This window comes from Erithacus rubecula (assembly GCF_903797595.1).
Source record: "Erithacus rubecula genome assembly, chromosome: 14".
Lineage (NCBI taxonomy): Eukaryota > Metazoa > Chordata > Aves > Passeriformes > Muscicapidae > Erithacus > Erithacus rubecula.
The window spans coordinates 15,453,974-15,468,096 of record NC_136666.1 but is presented as its reverse complement, the minus strand read 5'-3'; the positions used below and the strand labels follow the sequence as shown (position 1 = coordinate 15,468,096).

The 14,123-nt window shown below is 39.7% G+C and overlaps 1 protein-coding gene across 1 annotated transcript in view; it reads left to right on the top strand.

Annotated features, from left to right (window-relative positions):
• Positions 1–14,123, top strand: part of MYO1E (myosin IE) — a 73,268-nt gene that overhangs the window by 48,023 nt on the left and 11,122 nt on the right. Inside the window, 7 exon segments of the mRNA XM_079318459.1 lie at positions 804–971; positions 1,723–1,808; positions 2,382–2,463; positions 3,074–3,180; positions 6,919–7,017; positions 10,689–10,833; positions 13,679–13,793. Coding sequence (XP_079174585.1) covers positions 804–971; positions 1,723–1,808; positions 2,382–2,463; positions 3,074–3,180; positions 6,919–7,017; positions 10,689–10,833; positions 13,679–13,793 — 802 coding nt within the window.

Genomic DNA, 14,123 nt, shown 5'->3' with positions numbered 1-14,123 from the left:
ATGATTGACATGCTATAACAAGGGGAAAAAAGGTCTAATACTGACATACTGTACATCAGATAATGCTCTTTGTGTCCCTGGGAGATGTAACCCACTTTGGGGAAGCTACAGCACTGCTTTTTCTTCAAGGTGCTATTGCAAATCAAACAGAAAAAAGTGAAGAGATAGTATTGTAGATAAAAGAAATTTTGTGGTTTTGTTCCACAGACTGTTCTGTAGTCTCAAGTCTTGGGGTGACAGATGTTGAGTTGCTCTTTAGGTCAGCAGTAGAATGTTTTTCAGATAGTTCTTTAGCCTCATGTAGGCCAGAACAGTTTTAAAAGATTGGAATGACTTGTGCTCAAATGCACTTCAGATTTTGCCCATTTTCTGTCTATGAGGATAACTAGGAAGAGAATAAGATTTCCCTCCCTGTCTCAATATTTAGCTCTAAGTTTGTGAAGCTGCAGTATTTCCATTTAAATAATTTCCTCAGACATGGATTTACTTTTTGGTGGAGTGAGGAAAAAAACTTTAAACAAATGTTGAGTGTTTTGATGTTTTTGTTAATGTGTTTTTTTCCAACAGTGATTACTGTTTCTTCCATCTTTTCCCACTGTCACTGTCATCCCATGAAGTGTCATCTCTCCTTAAGCTATTTGCATATTGGTGTAAAAGTTCATCTCAGTTGATTGGGGGAAAATCCTTTCTGACTGTACTCTAGTGTTTTTGTAGCAAAGACAGTTTTCTGTTTGGGGGAAACAACTGGGCTCATAACTTTTCCCCTCTCACCTGAGCTGCTGTTCCTGTCCCCACCACACTAGAACCCCCCGGGCATTATGAGCATTTTGGATGATGTGTGTGCCACAATGCACGCTGTGGGAGAAGGGGCTGACCAGACCCTGCTCCAGAAACTCCAGATGCAGATTGGGACCCATGAGCATTTCAACAGCTGGAACCAGGGCTTTATCATCCATCATTATGCTGGAAAGGTAATGTGAAATTCTCTGTCATGGATTTATGAGGAAAGAGGACAGTAATGGGAGGAAGGGGAACCCTGCAGAGAGCTGGCTTGGTTTTACACAGCCAGATTCTCTCAGGGGACAGTGTCCCTTGACAATGCAGGGAGCTTAGCACAGAAATGCCTTCACAAATGGCCCTTGCTGGAGAGAGGAGTCTGGGCCTTGCTGCTCTCAGAACCAGAACTTAAATGTAATAAATGAGACTCCTATTAATTGTAATTTCATTTGTTTATTACAGTAGCAGTAGATTTAAAAAATTCAAATACAAAAATGATGTTTAGGTGATGATATACCAATAAAGCTGGGAATATAATGTGCAGTTCTGCCTTATTTGAATTTATTTCTCAGAGTATTCATTGTTTTCTACAGTTAATAACAGTAAAACTTACTGTTTAATAACAGTAGAACTTACTGTCCTTACTTCGCAAAAAATTTTCTCAGTAAAATTCAGTATTAAATTCACTCATGTTCCATTCACTAGTTCCATAAGTCTTTTTTTAAATTTGATTCTAAACTGGATTTATATTTAAAGATGAAACTCCTTTGTTTGTTGAGAAAAAGTTTAATAATACATGCCAGGATTTAGTGCTCATTGTAGCATCTAAGTTTTACCAGACTCACCAAAAATACAGAACAGCAACTGATGAGGATGTGATTTAAATTTTCTTTAATTGTTGGGTTCTCAACTTACCACAAACAATCAATTTCCACCTTGGCCCAGGTGTCCTATGATATGGATGGATTCTGTGAGAGGAATCGGGATGTTCTGTTCATGGACTTGATTGAACTCATGCAGAGCAGTGATTTGTACGTAAGCAAAACTTGCTGCCAGCTGGGAATGCCATGGTGGTTTGGAGGGGCACCCAGGGCATGACTTCTCTGCTTTGCACCTGCTGAGCTCCTTTGTGTGCCAGTGCCAATCACCCAGCACTGCAGCAGAGCATCACTTCATTGCTGACCTTCATTGCTGCAAACTGGAGACCGAGGGAGGCACTGCCGTGTCAGAATCAAGGGCTGTAATGGCAGCCAGGCCATCAGTGCTCTGGCATCCTCTCAGAACAGGCACTGTTTTGACAAAGTAACATTTTTTGGTGATGTATTTTAATTAATCGATGCTTATTTTTTAAGAAGTGTGCAATTCTTCACATCTTCTAGATGTCTGATGTCATGGATTTCAATGCTCACTAAAATAGCAACGGGTCTCTGTGAGGAGTGAAGCTCATGGAAAGTACTAATATTAAAATAGATTTGATATAACTCAAGAGTAGTAGAAATGGCTGTTTATATTCTGCTCAGCTATCAACTTTTACAGCATATTCCTAGACATGCTTGCATTGAATTGTCTTTCATGCTAACCCTATTTTATGAATTATTTCCTAGGCCTTTTATAAAGGCTCTGTTTCCTGAAAATCTTCAAGTGGACAAGAAGGGCCGTCCTACCACTGCAGGCAGCAAAATCAAAGTATGTCTCCTTTTGCAATGTTGGTGTGTGTATATGTGGTTCTGTGTTTGTGTATGAATAGCTAAATAAATTTTAAAAAGTATTTTCTTTTTTTTGCTGTCCTGATGCTTTTAGAGATAGATATTAGAAGTATCTTCATGGCAAAGTGATGCATTATTTCAGCTTTATTAGAATAATGCTGCCCAGCATCAGTGTTCATTAAATGTTGTATTCAGCTGCATCCTATAGCAGTGAATTTTCAAAATGAGCAATTCATTATTGCATGAGCATAATGAATGAGCCACCACACTCAGCCTCTCATGTACTACAGTTAACTACAGATAGCTGGTCTCTTTACAGTGCAGAAATGCCTGAGCCAACACACCCCAACAACACCCCAACAGAAGTGCCTCTGCTGAATGTATTACATAGCTGGAGATAATGGTGCCTTCTATTTTACTGATAAGTTTATTATGAGGTGCATATTATCCCAAGACACTTTGGTTGTTGGAAAAAGACCAAAGGCAATGGTATTTAGCCAATGGAATCATCATCAAATGGTTGATAACTAGAATTCCCTCAGGATTTATCCTGTTCAGCTCAGATCCTGTTGTTTTCCTTTGTTTTACAGAAACAAGCCAATGACCTTGTTGGCACCCTGATGAAGTGCACACCCCATTACATCCGCTGCATCAAACCCAATGAAACCAAGAAGTCTCGAGACTGGGAGGAGAGCAGGTGTGGATAAGCAGAGTGTGTGAGGAGGAGCAGGGCTAGTGGTCAAAAGAAGCCACAAAAACCCCAAAATTTGTAAATGCATGGTCTATAAACAGAACTACGTTGTCTGAACTATCAGAAATTAAATCTGGTATGACCTCTCCTAAACTTTGAAGATAAGTGATGGTCACTTAGTGTATGCAGCTCTTGGCTTTTCTCCTGCCAGTTATGAATAACCAACATTTGCATAAGTAACACAACTAATGTATTAAAGATGCAGTTTTGTAGAATGTGCACACCGAATGTATCACTTTTAACTTTGGCTTTATGCTTTGAAAATATCTTCTGTTAAGAAGCTAGAAGCCAACAGAATATCTTTATCTACTTTTATGTATCAAACCTGCCAAAATGTGTCTATGACCAGCAATGGAGAAGGTTCCTGTTTTGCTTCTTACATTTGATCAACAAATTCTTTAAAAATAATTGACTGGAGTGTCATATCAGGTGTTTATATAGACATGAAATAGATGTCTAAATGATTTGTTTGGTTTATTACATCTGTTTTAAGGCATTTTTAGCTACATGGTGCCTATAGCATCTTCCTCTTCACTGTAAAGAGGCTGTTGCACTGGGCTGGGTGCTCAGTAGGATGTGTAAACCATGTGGGGGCCTGATGTAGGTAGCATTCATGACTGTATACCAACTACTTCTAGAATGGTAAAATTGCTGATAAAGCAAGTGGTTATTTTTATCACAGTGAAAAAGCTTGCAAAGTCTGATAAAAAGCATTCTTGGACAGCCCCAGCAGAATTCCCTTCCTGCCTTTCCAGCAGAGTCACATGCAGATGGAGACACTCAGAGAAGCTGTTGGGTCTGCATTTCAGTCTCAGTGAGGGCTTGGCAGTAAATGTAGACCCTCTTTAGCTTTTCCACCTTGACAATCCTGCTGTGTTGCACTTAATTTTCTGCTAACACTGGGGACCAAAGGAGGAAACTAAGTGATCCTGGGAAAAGTATTTATAGAACTTAGAGTTAAAAATTGAGGGGCTTTTAAAATCAATTAATTTGCATATTGGGAAACAGGCCTGTTATTGTAGAAGGTGTTGCTAAGAAACCAGTGAAACAAATACAGTCCTGAGAAAAAGGCAGCTTTCAGGAAACCCCTTCAGGAGCAAAAACAGGCAAGATTTCATCTTGTTTTCCTATAATGAGAATGGTGAGTTACTAGTAGCTGCTGTATTTGCCAAGTGAAAGACAAAGGGCTGTATATTATCAAGCTCAGACAGAAATGGCAGTGCTGCTTACAATGGTAATCCTTCCTCCCTGTTTAAAAATCCCAACACTATCCCATTTTAATCTGTGATTGCCCATCTCTTGTACTAGGACTTCACTGGGGCACTTAGTGACAGGTCTGGGGAAAAGAAATTTATATGCATGTGACAATTCAAAATTAAGCTCAATATTGTTGTTTCTCAGTTTTAATGTAAAAAAGATTTGAGGGAAATAAAAAACATAATTGAGTTTATACTTTACTGATAGGTTGATTTTTAAAAATGTTTTTGGTTTATTTTCTTATGTGGTAACATAATGCAGCATCATACACAGGCTGCCTTAGTCAGTGTAATGGGAGTAGCAATTTGCTTATTAGTAGCAGGTTACTAGACCGTGAAAATGACTGGAAAAAGGAAAATACCCTTTCACAAAGCTGGTCTTGCTTCATGCTCACAGAAGCCATGGAACTCCACCTTTCTGCTGCTGTTGAATGCTCAGCACTGAAACACAGGCCTTGTGCAATATCTAAACCTTGTATAATACCTTAGTTAATCCAGAAATTGGGGTGTTCTTGAAATGTGTTTTTGTTCAGGTCCTGGCACAGCCACTTGGACTTGTGTTCAAAACTGCTGCATTAGCTGAATTCCCAGACCCTGACCTGCTTGGGGTTGCTGCCTGGAGAGAGATTTTCAGTGTGTCTTTTCTCAGAAAGGAAAGGGAAAAAACAGAAAAATGTCTCAAATTCTCTGGTGCTGGACACTGATACTGGCAGGAGAGTAAGAAAATGGGAGTAGTGCTGTTGCTCCAGTGCATTATTCCAGATGTGAACAGGAGGGAAAGCTATAAACAGGAAAATGTATTTTTGTCCACCAACTTCGTACCGCACCAGAATTCTTGGAGTGGGTACAAAATATACTTTATTCCTTGAACACAGCAAGATTAAAATGTGTAGCAGTCTTTATTTTGAGCTAAAAGAGCAGTATCACTTGTCATTTAGTAAAATACCTCTGAAAAGTGGTCTTCAGAAAGAAGAACTAACTGAAAGGATTTTGTCATTTTGTAGCAAGGGATTTCAAAAGATTTTTCCCTTCATACTATGAGTCATTTGAAAAAAATGTCTCAACAAAAAAATCAATGGGTAGAACATTTTATATTCAAATTTAACTTTTCAAAATAGCTAGAGAAATAACATTGAATTAACTAAGAGTTTCAAGATTTGGAAAAATCTGTCAATTCAGAGAAATAGAAAGCAAAACAAAATTAAATGGCTTCTTACAGGCTCACTTTTTAAAAATTATATGTAAACAGATACTCTTTTACATAATGTTTGTTAAACTTGTGGGACTGAAATCTTAACAACTGTTATAGTTCAGAGTGAAAGCTAAAGCTTTTATACTTTGCCCTATAGAAGAAGAACAACAGAGTGAAAAACTGACATTGCTTCTTTCAGCACATGACTTAGATGAGAAAATTAAGGAAATGCAAAGGAAATCGGCAACTGAAATTCTTCAAGTTAACAAGTTAATTCTCCAAGTTTACAAACATGAAGGTAGTAGACTAGCAGGATATGTAAGAAGAAACATAAAAGCATCAATGTACCATGGGTCTGGAAGGAGGAAAAAGTGCAAAAACTGTTTTGTTTTGCTGTTTTTCTGCTTTGCATTTCATGGGCACAAACTTGTTCCCTGGTTAGAACCTATTTGGAAGTGCTGGTATGAGGCAGCTGCTGGTGTTGGGATAATGATGCTTCAGCTCCCGTGTCCAGCAGAGTTCCTCCACAGCCATTAACACTTTCTGTGGGACTGGAACCAGCTCAGCTTTTGTTTGTAATTTCAAATTGCCATGGATGAGTCATCCATTACTGGCTTCAGCCAGTCTTGTGCCTGTCTTCCAGTCCTTCCTTAGCAGCATGGTCAAATTAGGAGAAATTGTAGCTTTTCATCAGTATGCTGACCTGGCTTTCTTCTTTCCCATTCTTTGTGTAGTTTTGTGTAGAAGTTTTGGCATCAGGGGCTTTTTCCAACCATCAGGTTTGGTTTTTTCCTCCATAAGAGGAAAAAAATGTTACAGTGTTGCTCTTTGAGCATGGAAGGCATAGGAAAAACTTTCAGTAAGAGAACATAAAACAATTTCCCAATCCCTTTGATACCAGCTGTGTAATTGTATAGATAATGGTTACCTGATCTTTTATAGATTTTATTATTACCTATGAAATATATACACAAATTATTTTGGAGATGGGAAATTAAACTAGGAAAAAATGCCAAGGTTAACTTGCTACATATATTTCAGTGCTGTAGACTACCTGCCTGGAATATCTTTCCTGCTATGCAGTGTGCAGGGTAATATGCAAAAATAGATTCATTTACCTGTGCATAAATTTTAGCAATCAACAGTTAAACATGATTCAAATGTTTAAGAATGCCTCAATCCACAAGTATGCTGAAATTAAATGGATTTTAAGCCTTGCACTGTTTTTGTCCCCAGGGTAAAGCATCAAGTGGAATACTTGGGTCTGAAAGAAAATATTCGAGTCAGAAGAGCTGGCTATGCCTACAGACGGGTTTTCAAGAAGTTTCTGCAGAGGTAGGTAACACTTGTTTACAAGAATTGCTAAAAACAACAGCAGGGTTGTTTATATGATGAGGAGAGAACCAAGAGGTTGCCAGTTTGGAAACCTTCTCATTTCCCACCTAGCATTTCTCCACATGTGCCTTGCTCAGTGATCTTGATTACACAGAGATTTCAAAGTGCTTTAAAGCCTGGCTTTGTGTTATTGAAAGTACTTCATCTTTCTGTAAACTTACCTAAGGCCTCAGTATTTGTAGTGCTGTGAGAGGGTTCCTCAAAGTCACAAAGAGTTCAAGGAACTGCTGCAGTGCCTGGAATCTGAGTGTCCAGCTGCAGGCTCTTGTCTGAAATGTTACTGCTCCAGCTCTCCCCACGGCAGGCAGAAGACAGGTAAAGAAATCCACACCTGCCAGTCAACCATTGCAGTGTAAAGAGTAACCTCAGCTTACAGTGCTCCTTACCCTTGCACCCACAGCAGTGGGAATGGGTACAGCTCAGACCTCTGCAGCTGCTCAGTGAATGAATGAAAGCAAGTCAGAGCTCTGGAAGGTCAGTCCTGTTCTTAGTGTCTTAGGACCAGCTGTTAACATGATTAACTACCTCCACTAGCTAATGAAATCCTCTTAAATAAGAGCAGTTTCAAGATTTCTTCAACATTCAGTTTCTGTTTTTCAGAAACTGGAGACATACAGCTAGTAAGTGCCCAAACAGGCTTTATGTGATAAATCGACTTTTGTTGGAAATAATTGCATTGAACTTGAGAAGATCAAACAAAATCCAAATCTGTTTTTTCTGGGAGTGGAGTATAGTTATTCAGACAGCACAGAACAAAGCCATTAGTAGTACTGCATGATAATACCAAGAATATTCTAATAATGTAGTAACAATTAGACCTATACTCTCTGAAAGTATGGGCTTCATTTTCATTATGGAACAATTTTAAATTCCTTTTTCTTGGTGACCTTCAAGCCAGGCATATAAACATGAATATGCTCCAGGTTATGTTACTTAAGACAGGCTGTTGCTGAGACAAATAACTGATTTATACTGTGTGTAAAATCTAGCCTGAAGACAGACTGTGAGGGCTAGGCAGGCCCTGAGAGCTCTGCACAGAGGAAAAAGCTGCCTGGTACTTCTGGACCCACAGGCAACTGAAATTCCTCCTGTGGAATTCATCCTTTTGTTTCAGATTGATTAGCTTTGTTAAATTTAACATTTTGTTATGAGTAAAACTCTTCCTGCACCCTTTCCATTCACAGTTCCTAGCATCCAGAACAAGCTCTGTTCTGAGCCCCTGAGTCAGTGTGAGTAAAAGTGGCCTGAGGCATGGGATGCACAGGAAATGCATGCTTGTACACTTGTTTTCATTGGGTGTTCCTTGGCAGCTCCTGCAAGTGGAGATTGCTGGGCTGAATAGACTTTTATGTACAAAATTTACATTTGCATGCAAAAAGCCACAGTCACTGAAAAGGCCTGTGTGTTCCCAAGCATAACCAGTCTGAAAGCTGAGCTCCCACTCCCTGTTTAGCTGTCGGACCTAACTGCTTACTGGGAGTTGTAATACCTATCTGGGGGGCAGTCATGATTGGAAATTATTTCAGAAGCATGTTAAGAACACTTCTAGTACTTGTGCTGAAATCATCTGCAAGATCAAATTACACAAGCTTAACAAAGCTGGGATTTATGGATGGTGACATGACTGGTTTCATGGCAAACTGCACGAGGACACTGAAATGCCATTGCTAAACACCAGTGAACAGTGAGACCTGTCATGTTATCAGACTGAAATGCTTAAATGGTGCTCATTATAGAATGATCTGTTTGTTCTTGAAGACTTGTCACAGCAGTAAAATCTGTGAAGTTAATTTAAAGAAGAATTTCAAATCCATTCTTACTTTGTACCCAAGAGCTTTATGTATATTAAAAGGTCTTGAATCAAGTTTTTCCCTGTGCCCTCCTTTACAGCTCAGGAGATGTAGGAGAGAATTTGTAGCATGCTGCAATGTCATGTCACAGTCTCTTGTGTGGAAGGTAGCAGTTTTGAGCTCAGCTCCTTTACCTTCAGCCTTGGTTAGACCCACCTATACAGCTGCACTGTCAGCAATACATGATGAGCTTTAATAAAGGAGCTTGGAGTTAATATATGTTACAACTCTTTACTGGGTTCCATCTATTTATCCTATAATACTGATAAGTCACATAAATTTGTAAGTGCACACATTGTCTGAACACAGGTTGTATATAGTACACTGCTATATTTAAGGTGGTGTAAGAGCTGCTTCATTACACCACCCAGCAGAGTACCTGAGCATTTACCTGAGAGATTTGAACAAGAGAGCATCAGTGGTTTGAATCCTGCTGAATTATTCAGAAGTTACTCTCTTCTCATGCACCTTCTATTCAAAGGTGTTTGGGTTGTGTGATATATTTCTTTTTAACTGTTTGATATTTCTGTTTGTGTGGTACTTAAATTGCATGACACTGTTCCTGCTGCTTGGCTGGATAACATTTTAGATATGATGATAAAGGCTAATCAACATTCCTTTAATCTATTTTCCAATGATTCCTTACCTGATTTTTGAGAACATTTTATTAGGAGCTGACTAAATCATCTTAAGAATTTGGGAATTACAACAAACTGACCTCCATACTTGATCACTTTTTCACGTGTTGAATAGTTTTACTAATAAGCATGATTTAGTTTACATAACTTAAGTATGCCTAAGGCATTAAAAGGAAATTGTCAAGAGTAAAGAACATAAGATTTTGGGGAGAAATTTGCCTCAACATATTTAGCTGTTCTCTAGCCTTCTTATCAGAGGAGCCTGAACAGCTGCTTCCAGAGAAGATACTGTACCCACAGAGATGCTGGGGCAGCTAAACCCACCAGTGCTCCTTTGGTGGGCAGTGGAATGAGGCAGCTTTGTAACTTCAGCCTGGCAGTTCCAAAAGCCCAGGGGAAACCTGGAAAAGTGGACAGTTTAAAAGGGACTGCAACCTGGCATCTACTTCATTCTCAAGGCTTACAGAGGACACCATGAGAGGGAAGGCTATTATGTGCTTCTTTCTGTCAAAGGCAAGTCAGAGCACTTCCCTGCTCCTTCCAGGCTCTTTGTGGGGTCAGTTCCCAGAGTGCCCTCAGGGTAGCACCCACATCACTGTTGCTTCCTTCTTGCACCAGAGGCCAAGCCAGAGGCTTCCTGGGATAGAGCCAGGAATGGCTCCTTGCTAAATGCAGCCCCACTGTCATTTGCTCAGTAACAGAAAAGACCTTTGTAAGAATCAGAGTGAGAAGGCTTGAGTAAGAAATTGGACATGTGCTTGGGAATCATTAAGAATTCCAAGAATGTAGGTATTCAAATCTGGACCATAAGGTCATTGGTGGTGAATAACTTCACCCTGGCCTTGAGCAGGTTCCAGCACAACTTTGTGCAATGAACTGCTGCAATTTCCAGTCAGCAACTTAACATCTGGAAATGGGAGACTCCAGGGCATTGTTACCCTTCTCAGTTGTTTGGTTTCACTGAACAAGAAACATCTTAATACTGTGCATCTTCACACACACCAAGCTCTTGAGTCCTGCTGCCATTGTTAACCTCCCTCAGGGTAGTGCTGGCCAGGAGTCAGTGCTGTTCTGCTGCTGCTGTTTGACCCCAGGTGTTAATCTCTTCTCCTTGGTGGTTAAGGTATGCCATTCTGACCAAAGCAACCTGGCCCTCCTGGAAAGGAGAGGAGAAACAAGGAGTCCTCCACCTGCTTCAGTCAGTCAACATGGATCCTGACCAGTACCAGCTTGGCAAGTCCAAAGTCTTCATCAAAGCTCCAGAATCTGTAAGTGTGCCAGAACATAATTTTTTACATGTGCAACTCTTTGCTGAAATTAAAGTCCTGCCCACTCAAGTTGAGCATGATACCTGCTGAGGTGGGGCAAGTGTAAAAATCTGAGACAAGCTGAGCACATCTATCATAGAGATTCTGTAAAGGGCACACTACATAAGGCCACTACAAGGTTTTGGCATTTAATATAAAGAGAATTAAATGTATCAAGAAGAAAAATGGGTTATGAAGGTGCTTTAGTATCAAGAACATTGGTCCTCTACTCATAACAAGAGTTACTGATGAAGGGACAGTAGTCCCAAGGGATGGTAAGGGATGTTACACAGTACAGATACAGAATAAATCAGTGTTCCAGAGTGACTGCAGCTTGAAATCCCAAAGAGAATATTAAGGAGGCATTACAAAGCTAGTTTTATCCTGTGACTACTAGGATGTGTGAAATCAGTTGGAAAAAGTTTTCTTACTTTGCTATTTAGGAAAGTTTTTTAAGGAGAATCTGTGCTCTGCTCAGCCTCATGTATCCCTGATGCATCAGAAGCAATGGGCTTACTTTGTGCTCATCTTGTAGTTGAGCATTGATTTCTTGGTGCTTTGTCTGAAGTTACATGCTAAAATAAAAGCTGAACACTTCTCTGGCTATCACTTGCTGTTCTAGGAACATGTTTTTCTCTGTAGAACAACACAAATTCAGGCAATGACTCTGTTGTGTCCACTCACATGGGAAGATACTTGTTAGAGGCAAAAAAAAGAATTCTTCTCCAAGTCATAATAGAAATCTAGTTTCTACCATAAAAAGGATAAGGTGCTGTTCAGGAATAATGGGATTTGCATTCCTGCCTACACCTGAGAGACATGTTTATACACCACAGCATTTAGTCCTGGAGATGTTGGTTATTATAGTTCTTCAGGTGGCATATTGGCAGAGCAGAAACCTACTATGGGATTGATCCTGCTTGGTCATGGCAACAACAGACAGCCAGTTCTGAGGGAGTGTGAGCTTTACCTGCTTCCCCTGGAGCACAGCAGTGACAGTTCTGCAGGTTAGGACAACATGAAGTTTACTGGAAGCTTTTTTGGGTTATGTTTCAATTCTAATTTAAATTAATGCTTTCAATTACTATATATGTTTTTTATTTTTTTTTAATGCCATGAAATCTCTTTTCAAGTAATTACCAAAATGGGCTTTTTAAATTTTATGTTGAACATGTTTTTATGAACTGAATATTTTAAAGAGTGATTTATCTTTTATTAAGAAAGACAATAATCTTTTTTATCTTACATTACTAAAGTACTGGCTATGATTGTATTGCTTCTGAGCAAAATAATCTTCTAAATGAAATTTTTCTTTTCTGTCAGCAAAAAGAGCACCTTTTGTAGTTAAAGATTAAAAATACTTGATTTGCTTAAGAGTGTAAGGGGAGTCTTTATAATAGATACTTCAGGAGAGGGTTATGCAGTATCTTTATTTCTCTAGCTTAAGAATTGTATTTTAGCCCAGTGATTTAGTTCAACTTGCTTAATGGTGACCTTCAGCTGCAGATGATAAATGATTATGCACTGAGATTTTGCAATTAATATTATTGTTAGAGAAATAAATGGTGAGTGTTATGAGAGAGAGCACCAATGTTGTCACTGTAACCTGAATTGCACCAGGGTTTGGTCCTGCCCCTGCTGCAGCTGAGGATGTTTCTGCATCAGGAGCTCTCGTGCCTGTGCTGAAACCTCAGCAAGTGCTTGTGTTCAGGAAGAGATTTTAAAACTTTTTAAAATAATTTTGCTGTAGATGAAGAATTGCCAACTGTGAAATAAGGTTTTATGGGTGGCAGAAAGGCTTCATTGTTTACATTTCCATCCCACACCTGAATAAATAACTCTGTACAGGAGCAAGTGAGGTTCTGTGGAAATGGTTTGCACCAGATCAAGTTTCCTTTTTCAGATCAATATGACCAATAGTGCTTTTCTAGATTTGCATGGTTTAGAGCAGCAAAGAAAAAAAAAAAAAAAATCCTAAACTCCAGGTTTGCTTCTCCATACACCCATTTTTACTAATTTTATCTCCTGAAAGCTAGAAGAAAACTCCTGTGAATATTTAACACAGAATGCAGGGAAATAATAAACAACAGTCATGTCAGTGATTGAATGCTGCAATTTAGCCCAATGCTTGTGCTCCTGATAAGACAAAAACCCCATTTAACTGAAGTATGTAAAAGGCTATAGTGAATGTGCTGTCTCCTACAGTAATAGTGGAATTGTTCTAATGCATTAAATTTACATGTATTTTAATAGGACCTGAGAAATTCTCAAAAAAGGGAATGCACCTTCCATTCTAAATCAAACAGTATTGTCTCTTGATTTCTGTCATACTTGGGAATTATACAGTCATAGTTACAAGTCCTGCAGACAGCTGATGACTTTCAGTGATGAGAGACAGTGGACAGGGTGGGTAGGAAATTGTGCCAGGGAAAAAAGTTGCTTGTGAACAGTTGTGTTACACATTGCACAGATCCCCAGACATGGTAACAGAATTTTGGAGAACACGTGGATGGAGGCTGAAGAAATGGCCAGTGGGGAACCTTGTGTTGCACCAGTAGAGTGTTTCAGGGTGAATCCATATTCCTTTCCTCTTCCTTCATCATGGGGTAGGGAACATAATTGGTAGACTGGGAAGAGCCACAGGAATGTTAAAGCCTTAACATTGAAATCTCAGATCCCACCATTGTGGAAGAGGCACCAGCTTGGATCTAGAGTGAAATGCACTGAGAGTTGTTGAAAGTAAAGTACAGATTTTCTTGAGCTCTGCATGTAAAATGTTTGACCAGCCCACTGTGTCTCTGTCCAGCTGTTCCTGTTGGAAGAAATGAGAGAGAGGAAGTATGATGGGTATGCCAGGGCCATCCAGAAGGCCTGGAGGAAATATGCAGCCAGGAAAAAATACGTGCAGATGAGAGAAGAGGGTAAGTCAGAACTTCTGATGGCAGGGACTTCACACACACATGGTTCCAGCAACAGGAGGAGGGACACAAAGGGGAAGGAAATCTCTCCCTCTCTGTAGGCAAAAGTTGCATTGCAGGTAACTGTCTTGGAATGACTGCACTTTGTTGGGCCCCTGTGGTGCTGCTGGAGGTTGACTGTTCTGCATGCACAGATCTCTTGGACTGCCCAGTGTTTGCTCTCAAATCAAAGCCAGATTGAGTGGAACAGACAGCAGAGATGCTGCAGGGGAGGCAAAAGAGAAAACTTCCCAGAGTTAAGCACAATCTGAATAATCTGTAGGTGATAAGATG